Source organism: Fringilla coelebs (genome assembly GCF_963513975.1).
Source record: "Fringilla coelebs genome assembly, chromosome: 5".
NCBI classification, from domain to species: domain Eukaryota; kingdom Metazoa; phylum Chordata; class Aves; order Passeriformes; family Fringillidae; genus Fringilla; species Fringilla coelebs.
Window position 1 is genome coordinate 4,133,469 of NC_140033.1, and position 24,931 is coordinate 4,158,399.

A 24,931-nucleotide genomic window follows, 5' to 3' on the forward strand; every position below is an offset into this window, starting at 1 on the left:
ACAGATCTCCCCTTCTCCTGTGGTAACACCTGAGGAGCCAAACTTTACCCTGCCCACTTCTCAGCTACTTTTCCTTTGTTTGTTGAGGCCCTTGAATCCATCAGTCTTGATTCCTCTCATCTTTTAACCTGTTCTTGTCTGTGTTATCACTGCTCATGTTGTTTTAAGTTAATTTCATTTGCTAATCCTTTTTTGGAAGGGTGGGAAAATTAAGGTCTATTCTGTGGTTTCCATTATTTGGTTTTCCATTCTGTCATAAAGTAGAATACTGTTCTTATAGAAAATTCACAGATTTCCTCCATCTTTCTTTTTTTTTTTTCCCTCATACTTTCATAAATAGCCTGGGTTAATTTTTACATTCCTTATCACTTGAAATCACTTTGGTGTTTCTGATTTTATGCTTAAGCACGTGGCCTAATATTTAAATTAATTTTTCTTTTTTTTTTTTTTTTAATTATTCCTTTATTAAGTTCTACTTCTTGCCTAAGTGCTTACTTGACTTGCTTTTTCTTTTGCTGGGTGCTTTTCAAATGTTAGAAAGGTGGGATGGTTTGGGTGGGATGGGACCTTGAAGATTGTCCAGTTCCACCCCCTGCCATGGCAGGGACAGCTCCCACTATCCCAGGATGCTCCAAGCCCTGTCCAGCCTGGCCTTGGACACTTCCAGGGATCCAGGGACAGTTCCAGCTTCTTTGGGCACCCTGTGCCAGGGTCTCACCTCCCTCACAGGGAAGAATTTCTCCCCAATATTTGATCTATCCCTGCCCTCTGGCAGTGTGAAGCCATTCCCCCTTATCCTGTCACTCCAGCCCTTGTCCAAAGTCCCTCTCCAGCTCTCTTGCAGCCCCTTTAGATACTGAAAGGGGCTCTAAAGTCTCCTCAGAGAGAGAAAAACCTCAGAGGAAAAATAAAAAAGCAAGCAGGGAGCCAGTGGTGAGGTATCTTAATTGCCAAAATTCTCGGCTTAGAATTCAATAGCCAAAGCTCCTGGGCTCCACTTGGGATACAGACAAAACTTCAGGACTTTTTGCACAGGCTCAGAAAACACAAATATTTTGAAGTGCAAAGGTGCTTTTGATAAAGCAGAGCTGTGTTTTCACAGGGGAGTGTGGAGCACCGAGAGGCACTGAAGGATATCTGCCTTTCCTGCAAGGAGGGGGAATCAAGGCTCTCTGTTCATCACCCTGCTGGATCCTGAGAGCTTTCACACAGGGGAGGCACCCTGCTCCTGTAAAACCATCAGCACCTGGGAGTAAGGCTGCAGATAACTCTGTCCTGCTGATAAAGCAGCTGGGAGAAATCACATTAATTGGGCTTGAAGGAAGGGGAGGAGGCAGTGCTGGCTCCGAGGGAGCTTTTGGAAAATTGTCCCCTTGGGCAAGACCTGATACTTTAATTTGCAGGTTATTCACAGAAATTTAAATTTTGTTTAAGAAATACTCATCTTGGTTACTTTAATTTGCAGGTTATTCACAGAAATTTAAATTTTGTTTAAGAAATACTCGTCTTGGTTACCTGCCTTTTGTTTTCTCCAATTGCAGCGCTGTACCTGGGCAAATAGAATCCAAGGCACCTCCCAGAGGAGAAATTACCATCCAGCAATCCTTGAAAATGTCTTTATAGCAGCAACCTAGGGAATCTGAGAAAATGCAAAAAAAAGTTGGAGCCTGAAGGAATCTCTGTTAAAGTGTGTGCTTGCTTAATAGGTGCTTCCCCATACCGTGTGTTCAACTGGCTTATATAAAAGTATCAACTTTAATATTTGATTTAGAATTTAATATAAAGGCAACTGAGTGCAAAACACAATCAGATTTACCAGCTCAGGGGAATGAACCTTTTTATGAAACTAACAATTGCACATACAAAATCAGCTGAAAATGAGTTAGTGAGATGAAACTTCCACCTTCCTGGCTGAAGTTGTGATTAAACCATGATTAAAGTCAGTGAGCTAAGTGAACAGCAATCAACCCAAGATTCAATTCACCCTTGGAAAAATAAAAAAGAGGAGGGACTATTTTTGTTATTTCAGGGATGTGCTGAGTTCAGGAGGGACAAGGCTCCAGCCCAAGCTGCCTGGCACTAATGACCCCCCCAGAACAGGGGATTCCCAAGCCCAGGAACAACACAATTCCCTCCTGTGTTGTAATCTGGACCTATTTGGGAAGCAGGCCAGCTCCCATGATTTTCTTTTCTCATAACATTTACTGCTGTTTCTAAGGCCATCCCTCAGTGTCATATGACAGGATAAGATTTGCAGCCTCTCTGGTTTTGTAACTAAACACGAGCTCCTACCCTGCAAAATCAGGGAGGGAAATTTCACCATGTGACCCCAGGGCTCCCTGAAGATGGCCTCAAGTGTACTGAAAAGAGAGAGAAAATGAAACTTGCCCTGTGGGGAGGAGGCTGTCGAGGGGGGTGGCAGCAGTGTTACACAGAGGAGCAAAAAAAATGAGATTGGAGGCTGCAGTTTGAGCACACAACCCCATCAGCAGGCCCAAAATCCCACCAGGACTACCCCCAGCCCAGCACTCTAAACCCTGCTGGGATCCTCTGCAGCCTGGTAGCCCAAACCCTGCTGTGACCTCCCAAAGCCAGCACCCCCATCCCTGCTGGAACCCCTCAACCTGGCACCCCTATCCTGACCAGTATCCCAATTGTTATAAATGATTGACTCCGCAGCCAAATTAAAAGAAAATTGACAAATATTTATTAATTACCAATTGAAAAAAAAAAAAAAAAAATCCGCCACAGCCAAGACAGCATCAGCTCTGGAAATTGGTGCTGGGTGAGCCTGGATCCGACTGACAGAGTGCCAGTGAAAATGGGAGTGGTCAAGGACTCGTGGTGGATTAATGTAATATTTTATACATACATGTATTTACTAACAGCATGGATTAATCACACATATATAACACTACTGACCCTCCCCAGTCAAGCACCCCAAAATTTGTGAGGACCTCTCCAGCCAGGGCAACCCAAAACCTGCTGGGGCCTCCACATCCTGACACCTGAAACAGTTCTGGGACTCCCTCAGTGCAGCATCTCAAATCCCAACAGGACCCCTAACCACCCTCCCTGGGTTGTGCATCCCTATCCCACCAGGACTCCCCAGCCCAGCTCTCCAAACCTCAGCACAATTTACCCAATCCAGCACCCCAGTTCCCTCCAGGACCTCACATCCTCATCATCCCCACCTCTATCTCTGTCCTCACCCACATCCATAACTCCTGTCCCCAACACTGTCTCTCCCTGCATCTCCATCCCGATTTCCCTCTTCATCTCCATCTCCTTCCCCATCTCCATTCCATCTCCAACCTCACCTACATCCATATTGTCATCTCCAACTCCTTCCCCATCCTCATCCCCACCAGTTTTCATCTTCATCTCCATTGCATCCACACCTACCACCCCTCCCACATCCACACCTCCAGCTTAATTTCCATCCTCAACTCCATGCCTCTCTCTGTCTGCCTGTTCCCATTGCATCCCCATCTCCAGCCTCTTCCCCATCCCCACCCTTACCCCCTTCCCTATCACCACACTCATCCCCATCTCCATTCCCATTTCCATCCCTCTCCCCATCTCCAAACCCATCCCCATGGCTGCCTCTGCCTCAATGTCTGTGTCCACTGCATCCCCATCTCCAACCCCTTCCACCTCCTCATCTCTTTGTCCCTGTTCCCATCCCCAACTCATCTCCATTTCCATTCTCGTCCCCATTCCCATCTCCCTCTGTCTCCATCTTTATCTCTGTACCCTTTGTATCCTCATCTCCAACTTCTTCCACATCCCAATATCCACCTCTGTCCCCATCCTTGTCCTCTTCCCCATCCCTGTCCTGATCCTCATCCCAGTCCCTCACTCAGCTCCATTCCCATCCCCATCCCTCTGTCCTCTTTGTATCCTCATCTCCAACTTCTTCCATATCCCAATCTCCGCCTCTGTCCCCTTCCCCATCCCTGTCCTGATCCTCATCCCCGTCCCCAACTCCATTCCCCTCCCTGCCTCCACCTCTCTGTCCCCTTTGTATCCTCATCTCCAACTTCTTTCACATCCCAATATCCACCTCTGTCCCCATCCTTGTCCTCTTCCCCATCCCCATCCTGATCCTCATCCCTGTCCCTCACTCAGCTCCATTCCCATTCCCATCCCCATCCCTCTGTCTCTGCCCCTCTGTCCTCTTTGTATCCTCATGTCCAACTTCTTCCAAATCCCAATCTCCGCCTCTGTCCCCTTCCCCATCCCTGTCCTGATCCTCATCCCCGTCCCCAATTCCATTCCCCTCCCTGCCTCCATCTCTCTGTCCCCTTTGTATCCTCATCTCCAACTTCTTCCACATCCCTGTCCCTCTCCCGTCTCCATCCCCTCCTCCGTCCCTCCCTCCCCTCCCGCCCCGCCCCGGGCGCTGCTGCCGGCGGGGCGGGCCGGGGGCGGGGGCGGCGGTTCGGGGCCGCCTTTGTGCGGGGCCGGGGCTATCCCATCCCCGTCCCCATCCCCGTTCCCGCTTCGTTCCCGGCCATCCCGCACCTCTCCGCACTTTCCCGTCCCACGGCGTCCCCATGGCCGCCCCCCGGCCGGCGCACGGCTGCGGCAGCGGGGCGCTGCTGGGGCGCTTCGGGGTGCTGCTGCAGGCGCTGCTGGCTCTCTGCGCCTTCAGCACCCTCATGCGTGAGTACCGGGCACCTCGGGGCACCCCCTGCCCGCGGGGGCACCTCGGTAGGCTGGGGTGGGTGCCCGTTCTCTTAAAAAGCACCAAGTTTCGGCTGAGCCGCGGTCGGGTTCGGGAGGAAGGGACGCGCTGGGGATGTTCCCGAGCGGCAGCGCCAGATGCTCCTTCTGCCAAACTCCCCGGTCTGCCGGTAATGAAGCTCCACGCGGCTGTAATCTCTTAAAATCGGCCGCGCTTGTGTGAGCCATTGCTCAGTCGCTTAGAAGATTTTAATGAGGGGTAAAAGAAAGCTTTTGGTGTGACCCCGCGAGTTGCCGGGGAGGAGCTGATAAAAACGGGGCGGGTGTCGGACGCGGCGCTGCGTGCTGGGGCTGATTTAATTGCGCTGTGATTTTGTTTTGTTGAATTTTCGCTTCAGCTGCGCGAAGTTTTTAGGGCTTGAGCGGCTGGGGAAGGAGCTTACAGAGAGAACGTGTTTTTCTGGTTACTGGGAGGGAGTGGTAGTGGGGAGAAATCAGCTGAGCAGTGAGAAAAATCACCCGGGGTGTGATTTGCAGAGAGAACGGCCTCAAGTTAGGCTGTAGAAAGTTCAGAGTGGATATTTGGGAAAGCTGCTTCTCCGGAAGGGGAAGGCATTGGAACGGCTGCCCTGGGCAGCGGTGGAGCCTCGTCCCGGAGGGATTTAAAAGACGTGTGGATGTGGCACTGAGGGACGGGGTCTAGCGGAGCGCTCGGCAGTGCTGGGTTAATGATTGCCCTTGATGGTGTTAGAATTCTTTTCCAGCCTCGGTGATTCTGCGATCCTGTGGAAAGGTGCGGAACGCTGAGGCTGAAAGAGCCGTGAAAATTCACTGTTGTGCTGTGCCGCAGCTGCGTTCTGCTCACAGCAATGTGTGTGTTGCTGCTCTTCAGGGTTAAGTGGTTTAGCACAAGTTGAATCAACATGCCAGAACTCGATCTGTTTTCCTTGTTTAAAAGCCTGTGGTGACAGTGAACCGAAACCTCCAAGTTTTCTGGCTAAGTAGCTGCAGATTTTGAGGTTCTCTTGCCCCCTCTGCCTTTTGGAAACCACTTTCAAAGGCTCCAGCGCTGCGGTTAACGCCAAGCTGCCAGAGAAAATTGCAACAAGTTCTTCCAGGGATAACTGATACCTTCTTCCAGCTGGAGCAGCCCAGTTGCAACATGCCAGTGCTTGTGTTCCACCAAATATTTTCAGTAAGAATAGTGGTAATTTCTTTTTCTGTTCCTGTTCCCCCTAGTGATGTGTGCATGTGGGTTAATTCTCCCATAAACGCCATGGGGTGGCCCATAAAATCAAGGACTTGAGTAAATCATGTTGGAATACCTCTGTGGATGAGGCTGCATAACTTACCCTGCCAGAAAATCAGCAGCTCTGGGCTAGCTGCTGGTGCAGGGGCTAATATTTCTGTGAACATTAACAGCCTCTTATTTAATGAAGAGAAACTGAAAGCTGATCCTGTGTGTGGTTTTGTTGTGGCCCAGCTGAGGAGGAACTGCTGCCTGGGACCCCGAGGGCAGATGTGTTTACAGCCCTGGCATCCCAACCACAGCACCTCCTCTGGCTGCAGCTGGGCTGGTGGTCCCAAACCCAGCCCAGCTGGTCCTTTCCTGTGCCCCAGTCACACACTTCCACCTGGAGGCTTCCTTGGATCTGCTGGAGGGGCTGTTTGTGGTTGTGGGCTCACCAGCAGTTTTGTGTTGGGCAGCAGCTCGCAGTTTTTGGGTTATTTCTGTGGCACATCCTGCTGGCAGCCTTCTGGGAAGGAGAAGGTGCAATGCCTGGGAGGTATGGAAGCCTCTGGAGCTGAGACAAAAAACTTCCTGGGAATTTTGGTTGCATCTTCATTTCACCCAGCCAGGCAGTCCCAGCTGGGGGACTGCATCATGTAGGATTTAGGATGTTGCTGTTGTTGGAGTCAGCCCTTTGATCCATCTTTCCTAAGTACTGTGATGTTCTTAGTGTGTGTTCCTGTTGGTTTTATTACTGTGATTTCTGATTTGCCAGGATGTTGCAGTCCGTGGGTTAATAAGTGGAAACAAGGTCCATGAGGGTGGGGAGGCCCTGGCACAGGGTGCCCAGAGAAGCTGTGGCTGCACCTGGATCCCTGACAGTGTCCAAGGCCAGGCTGGATGGGGCTTGGAGCCACCTGGGATAGTGGAAGGTGTCCCTGCCCATGGCAGGGGGTTGGAACTGGAGGGTCTTTAAGGTCCTTTCTGACCCAAAACCACGTTCAAGAATTCCTGTCCAAACCCAAACCAATGCCTTTTCTATCTATTCCTTCTACTTTAAAGTACCAGCTCAGCTATAGGAACACCTGGATTTGGATAGATCAAATTTCCAAATTGTGCAGATACTTGTTCAGAGCTCTTGAAAACATGCAGAGGAACTCAGGCTGACAATAATGTGGAAATCTGCAGAGTTTTGCAGGTGTATCCCTCCAGAATGTGAATCCCAAGCATGGCCATTGCAGGGAGGATAAATTTGTTTTTATCAGAGCAATTTGCATCGTTCAATTTGTGTTTCTTGGGGCTGTGGAAAGATTCTCTCCCGCCAACCTAGTAGGAAAACCTATTGGAGGAGGAAATCAGTCTTGAATGACTAAGTGGGGTGGTTGCTCCCCCTTGCTGTGGATGGATCCTTTGAGTGGGGAAAACAGGACCCAGAAGTAAATGATGCCCAGCCTTGGCAGGCAGTCAGGACAGCTGTTTAGTGGGGTTTTATTATTCTGTCAACTCCCATGAGCAGCAGTGCTAACAGTTCATTTTAGCCTACAAACACTCTTGCTTTTCCATCAAGGTGTTTAAGGCTGTAGCCAAGCCTAATCCCAGACCAAGCCTAATCCCAGTATGACCAGAGCTTGCTCAGGTTGCAGCTTTGCCCCATTTGGGAGTCAAATGGCAAAGAGGTGTGACCCTGTCCACTGCCTGGGCTGGCTGTGGAGGCTCTTTGGCTCTAAGGACAGTCCTAGAACTGGACACAAACATTGAAAGCAGAGGCAGAGGAGCCCAGCAGCTGTGTGTGTGTGGCAATCTGGATTCCTGTGCAAGAACCTCCCCTGGGGAGGTCATGGCCCTGAGGAGGGGGGTAATTGTGCAATCCCATCCGAAGCACTTTGCAGTGCTTTTCCTTGAGCATCCCTCAGCTGGGTGGAGAAAGCTCCTTGCAGTTATCTCATCTGTGCTTTTGAGGGCTGAGCCCCTGCAGTTGCTGCTATTCATTGAAACCTTTTTTTTTTTGGTGAGGAAGGGGTTCTAGACTAGCAAAAGTTGTCCAGGCTTGCACAGGGGACAGCAAAACTCTTTGAAATGAAGGAAGATCTTTTGTACAAATGACATCCATAGCCTTCTTTGTGAAGTAACTAGAGTGCAGGAGAGACAGATTTGGGGAGTTGAAGAATTTTTGTCTCCATTGGGAGTGGAAAAACTTCTCCCTGGAGCTGGTATACTCATTTTCTACTCTACCACAAACAGCATTGAGGAAATGCACAAACCTTTGTTTTTCTTCCAGCTTTTTCTGAAACTCTCTTGGCAGCCCCCTGAGCTGCTGAATGAGGTGCAGTAGCACTTGAGATGTTGATATGAAAATAGATGTTGCTCTTGGAAAACACTCCTTCTGCCAGGCAAGGAGATCTGGACTGGACTGAGCTCCCACAACCCCGTGGGAAATCTGGTTTTCAGCTTTACTTTTGCAAATGCCTTGGTCCTGCCTCGTGTGACAGCAGTGTCCCTCTCTCCTGCTGTGTGTCCCTGCTGGACATGCTCTTCCAGCACATCTTGCCTTGAGCCTGGTCTTAAGAAGGCCCAGTTTGCAGTAGGGACCCTGGTGCTGATTCCCAGGCAGGACTTGGAGCTGGGGATGCTCTGTGAGCACCTGGGATGGTGTTTTAGACACTGGTCCAAGTAGCTTGTCCTGAGGGAGAGCCACAGAATAGGAATTTACCAGACTTCCTGTAAAAGAAATAGCGTCTCTGTGGTAGAAAACAGTTGTTAAAGAACATCAGAAGTGTCCCCTTGATCTGTGGCCTGTGTTTTCTTGATCCCTGTGGATTTTCCAGCTGAGCTTTCAATGCTGATTTTCTCCTGCATGGTGCAAGGGGAGAGAGCATCCTCGTGTTGAGAGTGCCTGAACTTTGAGAGGGACTCATGGAAGCTGTTGCCCTCATCTCCACCAGATTAATCAAGCTTAACATTTTTTGTGACTTTTTTCTGGGCCCTGTAGTGATAGGGAAAGGAACATTGGTCTTAAATTGCAAGAGGATAGATTTAGACTAAGTACAAGAGGAATTATTTTACAATGAGAGCACTGAAGCAGGTTGCCCAGCAGGATGATGGATGCCCTATCCCTGGAAACATTCAGGGTCAGGTTGGATGGGTCTCTGACCAGCCTGGTCTGGTGGAAGGTGTCCCTGTCCATGACAGGGGGTTGGAAGGAGGTGACCATCAAAGGACCCTTCCAGGCCAAACCATGCTGTGATTCTGCCCCAGTGCTGAGTCCAGGGTGGTTGCTGCTCATAGTTTGAAGTGCAGTGCTGTCTCTGTGCTTCAAAAGTATCCCGAGTGCTTTCTGGGTTTTACACTGAAAATCCCTCATAAGGGTGGGTCCAAGTGTGAATCCATGTCAAGAAAAAGAAGAAATAAATGCTAGAGCACTTGATCTGTCCAGTCTTCCATTCTGTTCTGAAATACACCTGCCCAAGACACAAAACCACTGCAGACTTCCCGTGCCCAAGGCAGGCTCTGCTGCCTTCGCTTGCTGTCACACAAGTGCATAACTCTGTGTGATTTTAATTGTTCACACACCAGAGCATGCAAATTCCAACCTCACCCCTGTAAATGCTTTTCCCTCTGGAGAAAAACAAAGCCACAGAGGTTAACTGTGTCTGGCAGTGTGAAGCCTGGGTCCTTGCTGATTTACATGTAGGTCTGTGGGTTAAGCAAGGAGCTGCACATGGCAGGGCTCTCAGCACGTTTCTCTTCTGCTTCAGTACATCTGAAAAGTGGATGAGCTGAAGAACATGTGTTGCACTTTGTGGGCTGGAGGGTCTGTGCAGAGCTCAGTGTGCTTCATTAAGCTGCACACAGCTTTCCACAGAGCTTTAGAATTGCAGCTGTTGGTTGCTCTGACCTCTCCTTGGCCGTCGCCCCTCGAGCGGCCGAGCTGAGCGGGGACTGGGAATGGTTTATTAAAAAAATACAGGTATTGATCTAGTACCAATATCCAACTGTGATGGACAAAAACTCTGACAGTTTAGAGTTAGAGTGTGTGTTTATTGCAACAGGTGATTACAGAGTCCTTTTAGCTATACAAGTATTGAATACCCAAAATACAAATGTATATTCATAACTTTGCTACATCCCATTCCCTGCTCTGTATGGTAGTTAGTTCAAAAGCTATTAAGCATTTATTCCTTGAAATGGGTCAGTGGTCCCTTTTCATGGGGAGGGGTCCCAAAATGAGGAAGTAAATGAAGTCTTCCTCCTTCCTTTCTACCTTTTCAATGCAAATATGACAAATGAACCCTTGGTAGAACTCCCATTCCCATCTTCAATTGGTTTCAGAACAGAGGAGGCCTACAATTGTTCCTAAAAGCTGTTATTCAATTTCTTATGTTCCTAAAAGCTGTTATTCAATTTCTATATTCTTCATTATAACCAGCTAACCAAGCATTGTGTTGACAAGCAATCAATTATTAGTCAACCACTAACTCTTAACTTCATCAAGGCCTAACCATTTATTTTAATTAATTCCAATAAAGCTTATCTCTAACTAAAATCTTAGCTCCTCCAAAATCTCTAAATTCCTTGAAGTTTATATCTCAGGAAGCTCCTGGTTTCTGAGAGAACAGAGGCATTGGGGAAGATGAGAAATGAGCTGGCAGAGAAGAGCTCCATGAGATCCACAGGCAGCTGAGCACCTTGCACCTGGCTGAGTTGGCTCTGCCATGTGTAGTGAGCAGTTGATGTTATGGGTGACTGAACAAGACAAAAATCTGTACAGGGAAATTGGTATTTTATAATTATGAGGTGGAGTGTGCAAAGCTTTAAGGAGTCTCTTAAATTTACAGCTTGTTTTTTTAAACAGCATTTTGTAAGAAAACTGTATGGCAGAGAGACTTTAGTGATAAAAGTTGGGTTGGGATAAAATGCTGTCTTTGATGCTAAAAGGGAGTAGAAAGAAGATGATGGTTCAGGTCCCTTCCACCCCAAACCATCTGTGATTCTATGATAGCTGCTTGTGCATCACTTCATTCTTCAGGTGGTGTTCTCTTAGTGATCTTGGATTTTATTGCCTTTTTATCTTATTGCCTACTTTTACCTTCCCCTGTCTTAACTCCACTTTTCAAGGGACTGGCTTGCCATGTTTATCTGGGGAGTCACAACTGCCTCCCCAGGATGCTCTGCATTGAGTGGGAGCCCAGCCTCAATCCAGGTGTCCTGTAGGACCTACTGTGTCAGCAGATAATATGTTCTGTTCTCAGTGTGCAAAGCACAGCTGATGGTTGTTATCTCACAGCTTTGGTTGGTGACCACCTGGCACTTGGCTAAAGGAACAGCTTTAAAAAGCTGCGTAAAAATAAGACACCAAGGGTGGAGCTTAAGGCTGAGAACCATGGCAGGGTCCTCTGGGGCCTTGATTGGGGCAGCTGCAGTCTCCAGAAGGATGAGGGTTCCAGCTGAGGCTCCTGAACAGCCTGGTCAGGTGGAGGGAGTGGCAGGGGGTTGGAGCAGGATGTCTTTAAAGACCCTTCCCATCAAACCATTCAGTGATTCCATGAACTCAATTTCTGTTCCTTCCTCTGCCACTTTTGCTGGAGGTGCTTTCATCCTCCTGAATGCTGCTTCAAGGCACTGACAGAATGCACCCAGAGCAGACCTGGGGATGGAATTCCGCAGCAGTCTGTGCCATCAAACCCCTGGCAGCTCTTTTGAGGAGGAAAAGCAGGACTTTGGCTGCTCCCTGAACTGATGGGGGATATAATTTCACACTTTTCTGGCTGCCCTCTGCAAACAGTGGCTGCTGCTGCTTCCTCCCATTGTGTCTGGGGTCGAGCTGTCTGCGTGGTGCATGCTCAGGCTAAGAATAGTGCAGACCCCAGGGTTTTGGCTCTGTATCCTGAATGTTGGCTTCTTTCCTGCCTGGGGCTTGGAAAGAGCCTGGGAAAGGGTGTGTCCTGCAAAATAGGTTGAGATGTGTTATTGGAGACTGTACTGCTGAAAATAACCCAGGGGCTGGGCAGGGGAAGAGCTGCTGTTTCCTCCCTGGTACAGTAGCTCTGAGTCCTTTTGGCACAGGCCAGAAATAAAGTCCTGACCCTCTTGCCAGTGGGATGTGGCCCTGGAGATGGGGTTTAGGGCAGTCAGTTTAGTCCCCTCTTAAAAGCAGGTATCACCAGTTTGGGGCATTTCAGACTTTATTTTTGATGAACCTTTCACAGTTTAGGTGTGTTAATGCATCTAAAAGTGCTTTTATATCTGGTTCATTTTTCAGTATCCATCCCCCAGTCCTGCTGCTGAGCTCAGCGGGGTCAGGCTTGGATCCCTGTAAATCAGATCCCAAATGTTCTGTCTGTGGAGTCAACACCTCCCTCCCAAACCTCAGCTTCAGACTCCTGTGGTTGGTTGCAGTAAGATTTGTCAGGGAGGTGGTCTGGCTCCCAGCCAAGCATGTCTGACCATATCCCAGGGAGACAGGTTTCCCCCTATAATTTTGTAGAAACCTCTGCAAACCCAGGGCACTGGGAATATTTCTGTGTCTGCCCTGGGGTGCCCTGACCCCCAGGGCAGCACTGACTTTGACCCTCATCCATGGAGAAAGTTTCCCAGACTTCAAGATGGACTGGAATCCACAAAAGTGTGAAATAGATTATAGAGAGCAGTGCAGGTGTGTCACTGGGTGAGAAATTGAGGGTTTGGGGTTTTTAGTGTGTTGTGGATGGCAGCAAGATGGAGGGCACAGGGTGTTGTCCTGGGTTTCTTCTTCATGCTGCTTCTTCCTCCTTCTCCATGGGTTTGGGTGGCATTTTGTGATTGGGCAGAAAAGTCCCCATTGTGGGCTCTGTGGGATCAGTTATTGGGTTAAAAGGGAAAATAATCCAGGTGTCAGCTCTTAATTGGACAGTTTAGTCCTAAAAGTCCTTGTACCAAGAGACTGTTGGCCATTCTGTGCCCTCTAATGAAAAGCTGCTGAACTCCCAGTAGTGAGACTGTTTTACTGATAAGAAATAATAAACACCTGAGTGTGAGCATGAACTGCCATCTCCAGTGCCTTCAATCCAGACCCAGAGAAACCAATGATTGATACCCCCACAGAACCCTGACTTGGAAGTCTGTTTTGCTGACCAACAGCTGGCTGATGCTGCAGCTAATTCTGGTTAAATTAGGGGGTTTATACCTGTGCTGAGGCACAGATCTGCAGCAGATCTGCCTGAATGCAGTGTGGGGGGTGCAGGGAGGGTGCCCCAGCATGGGTGAGGAGCAGCACAAGGCAATGGGGCTGCTGTTGCTACTGTCCTTGACCTAATCAATTATTAGTATCAGAGAATTTGTTCAAAAGCAGAAGTAGGCTATGGGACCTTGACTGTGACAAGCTCTGGTGACTTCACAGCACTTGTCTTTGTGTAGGGCAGCAAAGCTGTCTGTCCCCTTTCTGCTGCATCAAGAGAACAAGCAACATAATGAATATTAACCTCTGTATTACACTGGAAAAAGAGTGAGGACAGCTGTCATTGTGCTTTTATCTTTTAGCTTTCTATTTCCAGATCTATAATGACAGACTCCAGCAATTTTTTTTTTTCTTTTAACTTTTCACAGGTTCTCATTCAGCTTCCACCCAGCCTGGTGGTTCCGAGGGGATTTCAAGCGTGTGTGATCTTTATTGTCCTTGACTGAAGAGGAAGGGCTGGGAAATATTTTGTTTCCTGCCCTGCCCTCTCTCTGCTGTGGTCAGGGGATCTCTCAGCTTGTCACTCATCTTCCTTCCCTCTTGCTTCAGCCTCCCAGCTGTTTGTCTGCAGCAGCTGGAGCCAGGCAGGGGCAGAGTGGGAGGCAGGCACATCCCAGGGGTGCTCTGCTCAGGACAGACCTGGTCCCCTGCTCCTGCTCCTCCAGAATCTCAGTCACAGAATGGTGAGCACAGCTGGGATCCAGTGATGGATCCAGTGCCACCCCTGCCATGGCAGGGACACCTCCCACTGTCCCAGGCTGCTCCAAGCCCCATCCAGCCTGGCCTTGGACACTGCCAGGGATCCAGGGGCAGCCACAGCTGCTCTGGGCACCCTGTGCCAGGGCTGCCCACCCTCACAGGGAAGAATTTCTTCCCAGGATGTGCAATAGCATTGCTTCCTTGCACCAGGCAGCTCTCTTTGTACGTGGACACGGCTGAGAAGGGAGGCAGCATTAAAATGTTCAATACTGTGGTTGGGAAGACAAATCCCTGATGCCTTCTGATATGGAGCAGCTCCATTCCAGTCTCATGTTCAAATTGAAGGGGGTTCTCTTCCATCTTGTGCAACTCTGTGTGCAGTAAACTGCATTTTTTGGTGTTTTTATGGAGTTTGATTTGGGCATAGGTGCTAGAACTCAAATATCACGTTTCTTTTTTTTGATGCATGCATAACATCCCTTAAAGTAAATATGAAGGGTGGACTGATCTGTCTGAGCCAGGGTAGCAAACCCACCTACAACTGGTGGAAAACTGAGTGGACTGCAGTGATTGGAAACACATTTTGAGAAGAGCAGAGGAGATTTTAGCCTTTCTGCAGCTTGATCCAGCTGAGCCTGTGCATGCCATGGCTTGGCTCTCTGCAGCATCTGGAAGAGGGGAGGGAAGCTTTGCTCAGCCTCCAGAGCCCTGCTGTGCTCGCTGAGCACAAAGTGCTGCTTCATGGAGGGCTCCATCATCTCCTGGAGTCTTCAGAGATGTGGTGCTGCTCCTGTGGATTTAACATCCCCCCTAACCCCGGGTCACAGCTACCAAACAACTCTGCTGCCTGTTTAAGCTCGGTAATCTTGGCTGGATTTCTGGTTTAATTTGGAGACAGCCTGCTGCAGCTCTGCACAGTAAATGCCCTATTAAGCAGTTAATTATTTCTCTATAATACTAGCTTTTATCTTTGATACAACAGTTTTACTGTCTCTGATAATTACACAGTCTCAGATAACTCTCTTAAATCTAATGAGCCATGACAAGCTGTGTTCAACAAGGCACCACACCATTAACTTCTTACCTCTTACTTGTCATCTTATCATGCTGAATTACTGTATTTCTAGCCTGAGTGGCTGTGGATACATAACATGTCACTTCTCATTAAGGAAATAATGAAAATCACCCCTGGTGCTCCTGGGTTGGGCCAGTGGTCAGCTGGCTGGCCTGGTGGCCTGCAGACCCTTCCAGCAGCTCCTCTGCAGCGTTGTGCTCTTTGCCCCCATCAGCTGAGGGTTGCTTTGAACACTCCTGGCCCCTTGGTTGGTCCATGCTTGGCTCTGATGCTTGTGGGTAGGTGAAATGGAAATTGGCCTGTTGAAGGACATCAGTGGTGATGGATCTTGTCTGAGCTGATGGAAGTCCTTGCTGCAGGAATGTCTCATGGTGGGATTCAGCTGGATGAGGGAAACTGGTGGGTTTTTTCTGGACAGGGGTAGGACAAGCTGCTGCAGCAGTGTCTGGTGTGACTTGACTGGTGCCTTGTTCCTCATCAATGGCAATAATGGATCAGGTTGGAGCAGTGCTGGTTTTCTGTGGGTTTGAGACTGGCACCAAATCCCTGCGTGAGCCTGACTGATTCCAAATCCTGGGATTAGGGGAGATCACAGGATTGGAGAATGGTTTGGGTTGGAAGGGACCTTACAGATCATCTCATTCCACCCCCTCCCATGGGCAGGGACACCTCCCACTGTCCCAGGTGGCTCCAGGCCCCATCCAGCCTGGCCTTGGACACTTCAGGGATCCAGGGGCAGCCGCAGCTTCTCTGGGCACCCTGTTCCAGTGCCTCCCCATCCTCACAGTAAAGAATTTCTCCCCAGTCTACCACTTAAATATTTCTTCTTTTAGCTGTAAAAAGTTCCTCATTGTCCTTTCACCCTTGTCTTTTCATCTCGTGCCCTGTCACCTTGCCAGTAAAAGCAGTACAAAGCTGCATTTTTGAAATGTCAGGGTTCCTGTCAGGGAAGTCCCTGCATCCTTCCATGTTGGATCAGGAAGGCATTTCCCAGGGGAAGGAGCCCAGGCTGCCCTTTGGGGGTGTTGTATTTGTGGGGATCCCCGTGGCAGGGAGGAGTGATGAATCTGACTCCATGTTCTCAGAAGGTTATTATTTTATGATACTATATTATATTAAAGAATGCTAAACTAAACTATACTAAAGAATACAGAAAGGATACAGACAGAAGGCTAAAAAGATAATAATGAAAACTCGTGACTCTTTCTAGAGCCCTGACACAGCTTGGCCCCAACTGGCCAAAAAGTGAAAACAACTCCCAGCAGAATGCAATGAAACAATCACCTGTGGGTGAACAATCTCTAAACACATTCCACATGAGCAAAACAGAGGAGAAGCAAATGAGATAATTATTGTTTCCCTTCTCTCTGAGGCTTCTCAGCTTCCCAGGAGAAAATCCTGGCCAAAGGGATTTTTCAGAGAGTGTGACATGGGGGCAGCCTGAATGCTCAAATGCAGCTGGAGAGAACAGAGCAGTTAATTGACCACGTGTGTTTTGGGCAATGAAGAGTTCCTTCACTGTCACTGTAATTTCAAGTTGTCTGGAGGGATTATTAGGGCTGGCAGGTGGTGATGCCCCCTCCCTCAGCATTCCCTGTGTCCCTTGGCATGGGAATGCTGTTGCTGAGGGATGCCAGGAGCACACACCTCTCCCCAAGCACCTCTGCTGTCATGCTGCAGGTATTCCTCTGTGTGGTTATTTTCTGGGTCCCCAGGATGAAGGAGGAATTGAGAATCTGACTCCATGTTCTTAGAAAGCTTATTTATTATTTTATGGTATTATATTATAATAAAGAATGCTATACTAAAACTGTACTAAGGAATAGAGAGGATACAGACAGAAGGTTACAAAGAATGATAAAGAAAACTCGTGACTGCTTCCAGAGCCTCGACACAGCTGGCTGTGATTGGTCATTAAGTCAAAACAATTCACATGAAACCAACCAACCAACCACCTGTTGGATAATCAATCACCAACCCCATTCCAAAGCAGCAAAACACAGGAGAAGCAATCAGATATTGTTATTTTCATTTTGCTCTGAGGCTTCTCAGCTTCCCAGGTGAAGAAATCCTGGCAATGGGATTTTTCCAGAAAATATGACAGTGACACCTCTGGTTGCTTTGCTCCAGGCCAGAGAACAGAAAAATGGAATCATTATGGCTGGAAAAGCCATCCAGGATCAGCAACTGCAACCATTAACCCAGCACTGCCAAGCCCACCCCTAACCTGTGTCCCTAAAGACAACATCTCTGTCTTCTGGGCACTTCCTGGACACTGATGCCACCACTGCCCTGGGGAGGTCTTTTGACTTTAAACTTGCAAATTCTGGGGGTCCTGTGTCACTCATGTTTTCTGAAAAATCCTCTTTTCCCAGGATTTTTCTCCTGGGAAGCTGAGAAGCCTCAAAGAAAAAGGAACACAGTATTATCTCATTTGCTTCTCCTGTGTTTTGCTGCTTTGGAATGTGGTTGGAGAATGTTTCATTGGTTTCATGTGAATTGTTTTAACTTAATGACCAGTCAGGGTCAAGCTGTGTTGGGACTCTGGAGAGAGTCATGAGATTGGTTATTATCTTTTAGCCTTCTGTAAGTATCCTTTCTGTATTCTTAAGTATAGTTTAGTGTAGTATTCTACAATGTAAATATAATAGAAATATAATATGATAATATAATGTAAATATTATAGAATAGAATATAAATTAGCCTTCTAAGAACATGGAGTCAGATTCATTCCTTCCTGCCATGAGGAACCCCAGAAAATGCCCCAGTCCTGCAGGGTTTTTGGCCTGCTTTTGCAGGGCAGGTGGGGGCAGGCTGCACACATGGAAGGTTCATCTGGGTAATGGAACCTCTCTGATTCTCTTTGCAGTAAAACGATTTAAGGAGCCAGAGGCAGAGAGGCGTCCCTGGAGGATATGGTGAGATTTTTTTTAAATCTGAAACTTGAAAAAAACTGTGTTTATAATATTTTTTTTCTCTTACACTAACAATCTTCTATGCCCCCTGTGTACCCTGCATGACATTTAATTGTTAAATGAAATGTGCTGCTGCTTCCCAAGGACATCTCCATAAAGTAGCTGGTGTTCCCTAGAAATAAAATTCCCTGCTTGACTCCTTCAGAACATCTTGGTTTTTCCTCCAGGTTTTATGATACCTCCAAGCAAGCCATAGGTGCCCTCTTCATCCACTTTGCCAATGTTTTTCTGTCTGATCTCACTGAGGAGGACCCTTGCTCTCTGTAAGTACCCAAGGCACTTGCCTTCGTGCCCTACATCTGTCAAAGGGAGAATTGTGTTGGGAAGGGTTGTGAACAGTGGAAATGGATCCATCTGAAGCACTGCATGGGGATAAACCCTGCTGAGCTTGTTTTTGTGGTCTCTGTTATCTTCTTTGCTGGTCCTGCTTGGGGGATTTCTAAACCAAACTCCACTAAAATTTTCTAAAATGCTGAAACTGAATTTTTATCTGCAGAGTGTCTGAAGTAAATGTAGAAGTGCCACCTTTACTTCAGACACTTTGTGGATAAAAATTTAGTTTCAGCATTAACCTCATCTCATTTTGAGAAACTCCTTTAGGCTTCAAAATGCTCCTTAAAACCTTCTGGCCCATCTCCTTTTTTTATATTAAAGCTCTGCACCTTGATATGTTTCTTTAAGCAGACACAAGTTTGGCTGGGGCTGCACATAACCTCTCAAATGATGTATTGTTGTTTTTTTAAACAGACAGTGTTTAAAAATAAACCCTTTCATGCTTATGCTGTGCCCTTTGGGTGTGTTGTTTATTTTTTTATGTGTGTTTTATGTTTCCCTGTGCTGCCTGACTTGTCATCCTGAAGCAGGCAGCTTAAAACCCTCCAGCCCTGTCCCTGGGCTTTGAGGCTCACACTCTGTGTCCTGCCCAGAATAAACCACCAGAGCTCCATGTCTGTATGGAATGCTCTGATTTTCAGCAGCTGGAAACTGTAAAAAGCCAGTCTGAGTTTTTGGATGTAGAAAAACTTCATGTTATGCTTTCAAAGTGGATATCAAAAGCAGATTGTTGTTTTCAATTTCTTGGTTCAGAGGCAGAGTTCTGGAAAAGGAAATGTTCACTGCTGTAGCCTTGTGCTTGGCATTTTCTTCATCCTGTAGAAATCTGGCAGAAAATATTGCAATAATGGAAAACTGCATAAAAAAACCACATTAGTCTACGTGATTTTTTTTTTTTTTCTTTTTGGAGTTCATTAAAATACCGAGCCCTGGAATAGAGCTTGGACCCTGCAATCCCCAGAAGGTCCCTGCAGGTCTCCTGCCCCTGGCACTCACCATCCAGAGCTGCAGAACTCAAATCCATTGAGCCAAAATCTCCTGGCAGGGATGGGTTCAGCTCCTGCATCTGCAGTGGGACCTGAACTTGAGGTTTTTGGGACCTCAGGGTTCTTGCTGCTGAGCCAGGGCCCTTCACCTCTCCCAAAACCTGCCTCTCAGTCTGTGTCTCTGGTTTTGGGAGCCTCTTGCAGCTGCTCAGAAAAAATGGACTTTGTGCCTCTTCTGCTGCCAGTTTGTAGAGCAGCTCTGGTGCCCCAAAATCTGCCATTTTCTTGTGTGAAATTCTGGGAACAGTTTGGTTCTGTTTCCTCTGAAACTTGAAATTTCATTTTTTTTTTAATTAGGAAAAAAAAGTAGAAAGTCTCCTTTTTGGGGGGCAACTTTTAAGAAGTATTTATTGCTATGTGAATAAATGAGCAGGGCCAGAGAGTTGGTGGAGCCTGTCCCTTCTCTCCTGATCAAGCTTTTAAACTAAGAAATTTCTGGTAAGGCTTAGGAAAATGCAGTCAAAGAGAAAGGAAGCAAGTTTGGATTGTTAAGCAGGCTTATTTGAAATCTTGGGGTTTTTATATTCATTTCCATTATGAAATTAAAGATTTTGTATAATACTTAAGAACGCTGAAGCTGAAACCTGAATTTTGTATAATTTTGTATAATATACAAAACCTGATTTTGTATAATTTTGTATCTTTTGTGTAATACTTAAGAACACTGAAGCTGAAACCTGAATTTTCCTCTGCCCTTAGCTACCTGATTAATTTCATCCTGGATGCCACGCTGGGGATGCTGCTGATCTGGCTGGGTGTGAAAGTTGTCTCCTGGATTGTTCAGCACAAGAAATACACATACCTGGTCTTTGGGGAGTATGGTAGGTGCCACCTGCTCTGCCCACGGGGGGTTTGGTGTGCTCCCACCTGGGAATGGGCACAAAAAAGGCAGGAGCTGCAGTCTGGGGCTGAAATGGGAGCAGCTGTTCTCCCTTCCTCAGCGAGCTCCTGAGGGTGAGTTCAATGCTGGAACCACTGGAGGGTGGTGAGGAAAAGCTGAACATTTCCTTGGGTGTAGAATATATAGAATATATAGAATATAAATACCACCAGGACATCTGTGTGGTAATTTAAGGTGTGTAAGGTTCTTTTTTTGGGGTTCTTCTGTGGGTTTTTAGCTATCATCTCCATTCAGAATATGGAGTTTTTCCTGCATTGGCCTTGAGCTGTGGTGGGGATCAGCCAGGCACGGTGTGACCCCAAAAGCTGAGTTCTCAAGTGTTGCTTCTTTCTCTTTAAATTCCTGCCTTGAGATGAAGAAAAGGTTTCCAAAAAGCTGCTCTCAGCCAGCCCCACTAGAGGGTAGCAGTTCCCTTCCAAAAGAGCAGAGCCAGCTTGCTGGAGAAGCTGCAGGAAAGGGAAAAATCAGTGCTTTGCCTATTTTACATTGCATCTAATGTACAGATGAATTCAGTGCTGTTTCAGATAATATATCTTATTCATTAAAATTGCAGTCTTGCCAATAAGATGTTAATCATGAAGCTTTTTCTGAGGTTAGTCTGGTTTCTTTGTGTTTTTAGTGGCTGGTCTGGCATCTGATCTGGTGAAAGTGGGACCCGAGTGGGATCAGTTTGGAGACCTCAGTGCCCTGTGAATTTCCTCAGGGAATTTGTATTTTCCCTAATAGCTCCTTCTTTATAATAGATCCCTAAACTTAGATGGGACAGCAGAAGAATGCAGATCTTCTTAGTCCAGGAACTGGAGTTTTTCCCCTTTGAAGCAGCAGGGACTGGAAGCCCAACCACCTCAGGACACAGCTTCAGCTTCGTGTGCCACGTCTGCAGTTGAGCAGAAGCAAAATACATGAAAAGTCTGTTGGCAGGGCAGGGATGAACTTCTGTTGAGCTGTAGCTGGCCCCTCATTAGGGCTGGCTTAGACCACAGGAACAGCTCACTCCTTTGAGAAAATCTTGCTTTCATTAGTGAAAAACAAGTTTGTGCTGTTGCTTGTATTTGGTTCTTGGATTGGGGGTTGAATGTCTCATCCATCAAGTGCAGTTTTTGGTGCAGGTCTCTGGCCAGAGTGACCCCGGTGGAAAATACAGGTGGGAGCCAAGTGACATGTCCAAAGCAATCCTGTGGCAGGGCTGGGGAAGGAAAACACTCCTGCCCTCATCTCTGGTGTTCAGTAACTCCCAAAACAGTTGGGAAGACGCTTGTAAACTTTGTACAGTTTGATGCGGGCTCCAGGAACATGATTCATTTTCTGGGCTAATTGCTGTACCAGACTCTTGCTCCTCAGGAGAATTGAGGGAAGCAACATAAGTCCTGCAGAGGAGAAAACCAGGAGATCACAAAATCCATGTTGCAAACAGCAGTCAGTGCTATTGCTGCAGCCATCAGAACAGAAGGGTTGTGGTTTTGTCCAGCAGAGCCAGTGCCCACCTTCCTGCATCAACCTGGAGGGGAAAAAAAATAAATCAGTCACAGCTGTGTCCTTCCAGCAGCCCTGCAGCTGATGCAGAGCACTGCAGTTGTGCTTTGGTGTGGGCTGCAGCAGTTCCTCCTGCTCTCTTGGTTGCTTCTTCTGCCTCCACAGCCCTGGGTGGCTCCCCCTGTGCAGCTGCAAGAGCTGCATTAATGGGGAAGTAAAGTAAAGGGGAGGGGAAGCACTTACATCTCTGCTGCTATTTTAAGCATCCAGCTGTCCAGAATTGTTTAGAAAAATCAATTCTTTCCATATTTCCAAAAACCCAGGAGCAGGCATTCTGAGATCAGCCTCTCTTGTGCCTGAGCTCATGGCCAAGCGCTGCTGCAGCCAGCAATGACCTGTTTTACAGCTAGTGAGGAATCAAAGGCTCCTGTCTGCTTGTGTTCCTCCATCTTTTGCCCAGAAGCTCTTGATTACTCTCTGAACTGCCTCTAAGCACAGGAAACTGCATTTTGGAAAGTGCTGTCTCTTCTCAGGATGCCTGGCTCCTAAGATCAAAGATTGGGAAGCGTGTTCTTGGCACGGGTGGGTTTGGGGATTGAGGATTGCCTTACACCTACTCAGAGCTAACTCCTACCCCTGGAGGTGTTGAAGGCCAGGTTAGATGGGACCCTGAGAAACTCCCATGGCAGGGGGTTTGGAACTAGGTGATATTTTTAATGTCCATTCCAACCCAAACCATTCTGTGATGATTCTGTGCAATTCCACAAGTGCACCATTGCTGTAGCAATGGTTACAGGAGCTGTTCCTGTAGGGAACCCTCCCAGGGAGGAGAACAGAGCAGAGTTAAACTTCAAAAGATGTGGGAGATGGTTACCCAAGTTCTGGGAGGTGCTGTTGGGCTGGGACAGATGGGGCAGGGGATGTGCTGGCTCCAGTCAGGGTGTGCAGATCAAGCCTGACTGAACTTTGTGCCTCATCTCCAAACTGGTCCAGCTTCTTCTCCCTCCCCATGGCAATGAGCAACTCCCTAGAGAACACCTTTGTACGCCTGCAGTGCCCTGACATTTTAATTGTGTTCAGTAATTCCCCAGCATTACTTTAGAAATACCCCAGTATTCCTTTTAAGTAAGCAAATGCAATGAATTTGCATTGAGAGGGAGATTTCCTGCAGTGTCCAAGTCAATTTTTCTAGAAGAGCATTAAGAAATGAGGGGGAGGAAAAGTGTTCTCAGTGGAAAATGTTCCTCTGGATGCCCATCTGGATGCTGACTTGTGGCTGTGGTCACTGGCTATCTAAGCCTGATGCTTTGTGCTTGTTCAGTGTCTGGAAATGGAAAGGCATCTTGCTTGGAGGCCTTCAAAGTCTGTTTAGTGGCCTGTTGAACTCTGCTGGTCAAATTTAGTTCTAAGAGGATATGCTGTGTGCCAGCTGCTGAGTTTAACTGAGGACCTGTGTAGGCTGCTCCTGGCCCCGTGGTGATGTTGTACAAAATTTCCATAACAAATATTCCCACGTCCTGGAGCAGCCAAGGGAGCTGGCTGCTGATGCTTGAGGAAATGCTGCTGGAAACAGCTCCAACCTGAGGGGCTGTGCTGGGCTTTTCCACCCCTAGGGCCAGGGGGGAAAGTGAGGAGAGGGCTGAGGGTGCTGCTCAGGGACTGAGTGTGTGGGTGCCTTGCTCTGAATTTGGGTGACAGCAACGCTGTTCCCTGCAGTTTGGATATCCACAGGGACCAAAGATCCAGAGCAGGGCTGTGGCACTGCACTCTGGGGACAGGTTCCAAATGTGCTCTCACTTTTCTCTGCTTCAGCAATGTGGCAGGGTGTCCAGGGGAGCTGGGAATGCCCCGGCCCTGGAAGTGTTCAAGGCCAGGTTGGATGGGTTTTGAACAGCCTGGTCTGGAGGGAGGTGTCCCTGCTCATGGGGTCCTTTCCAACCCACACCATTTTCTATGGTTCGGTCATTTTAGTTCAGGTGCAGAAAATGCCAGAGAGGGTCTGGGGTGTCTGTCCACTGATGCATCACATTCCCATCTCTGAAAACCTGGTTTTGCCCTCCATCTGAGCATTTCACACAATTCAGAGTTTACTGTTGCTTCCTATCCCCTGTACTTGGCACTGATAATTAGATCCCTTGGTTTTGGAGGTACCATTTCTCTCTCCTTAGAAGTTTTTATTGACTTTTTCTACCCCCTCCCTGTCACCCAGTGCAACTTCCACTGCTTTCAAATACTTGCCTCTCCTCAAACCCCCTGAACCCTCCACTTTGGCTGTGATTGAGCTTTTTTCCCTACCTGCTCTGTGCACACCAGTCCCCAGAAGAGTGTAAATAAAGCTGTCTGGCAGCAGCATGTGGGCTGTGCTGACAGCTTGGTGCATTGGCAGCCTGGATTAAAGCTAATCCTGTTGTGTGCTAACAGCTCCAATACCTCAGGCACTGCTGCTCTCCTCCCCAGCACCAGGGGAGTATAAAACCCATTTCTGTGAGGTTGCCACGGGCTCCAGGGGTTCTTGGGCTGCTCCAAGAAGTTTTGCTGGTGTTGGGGAGCGCTAGGAATGCTGCTGGAGGAGAGCAGTCATCCTTCAGTGGGTGTTTCCCAGGAGGATGTTAATTTCTGTGAGGATGGGAGGTGGCTGCAGGAAGGTTTTAGCAGGGGCTGTTCTCTAAGCTGGAGGTTTGTGGTAGGCTCAACGTGGTAGAGCTGAGATGTGCTGGGTCACCTCCCAGCCAGAACCAGGGACAAGAACCTGGAAGGGTTCAGAGGGAGTGTGATACATACAATTAACCCACAGGTGTGATGTGGAGGCTGCAAAGGTCATTCAGACCAATTCCCCATCCTGTGTGTTCAGGCTTTTCCTTTCCTTGTAGGAAAGAGGAGAACATCTATTTTATTCTATTTCTTTTTAGCCTCCGAGTAGCAGATTAGTTTTTTGCTGGCTGGCAGCACAGTGTGGCTGGAAGTCTTGTGTGCTTTCCTCCAGATTTATGTATAGAAACACTTCTGTAAGAAGAATCCTTTCCCACCCACAGATCAGGGCACCCCTGGGCAGCTCTTGACCCACCAAAGGCATCAGGCTGAATCTGAGGATGCCCCTGACCAGCTTTGTGTAGGAAAGCAGCACTTCCATGAGCTCAGCTCCAGTCTTCCAGCCTTTCCCTGATGTGGAAGGAGATGGGGCAAATCTGTCATCTGGGCTTGTCCCACCAGAAACTTCCTTGATGAGGTTCCAGAAAATGTTGATTTGAATGTTCCTGGTGTTGGTCAGAGTTAGGTGAGTTAGAGGTGTTAGGTGG

General features: G+C 47.8%; 1 protein-coding gene across 1 annotated transcript in view; it reads left to right on the forward strand.

The window, feature by feature from the left end:
• The first annotated feature begins 4,537 nt into the window (after nucleotides 1-4,537).
• LOC311153870 (store-operated calcium entry regulator STIMATE-like) overlaps nucleotides 4,538-24,931 on the forward strand; it is a 31,147-nt gene continuing 10,753 nt past the window's right edge. Inside the window, exons 1-4 of the mRNA XM_084205948.1 lie at nucleotides 4,538-4,668; nucleotides 17,777-17,825; nucleotides 18,050-18,145; nucleotides 19,961-20,082. Of these exons, the coding sequence (XP_084062074.1) occupies nucleotides 4,560-4,668; nucleotides 17,777-17,825; nucleotides 18,050-18,145; nucleotides 19,961-20,082 (376 nt within the window). The 5' untranslated portion in view covers nucleotides 4,538-4,559. The remainder of the gene's footprint in view (nucleotides 4,669-17,776; nucleotides 17,826-18,049; nucleotides 18,146-19,960; nucleotides 20,083-24,931) is intronic.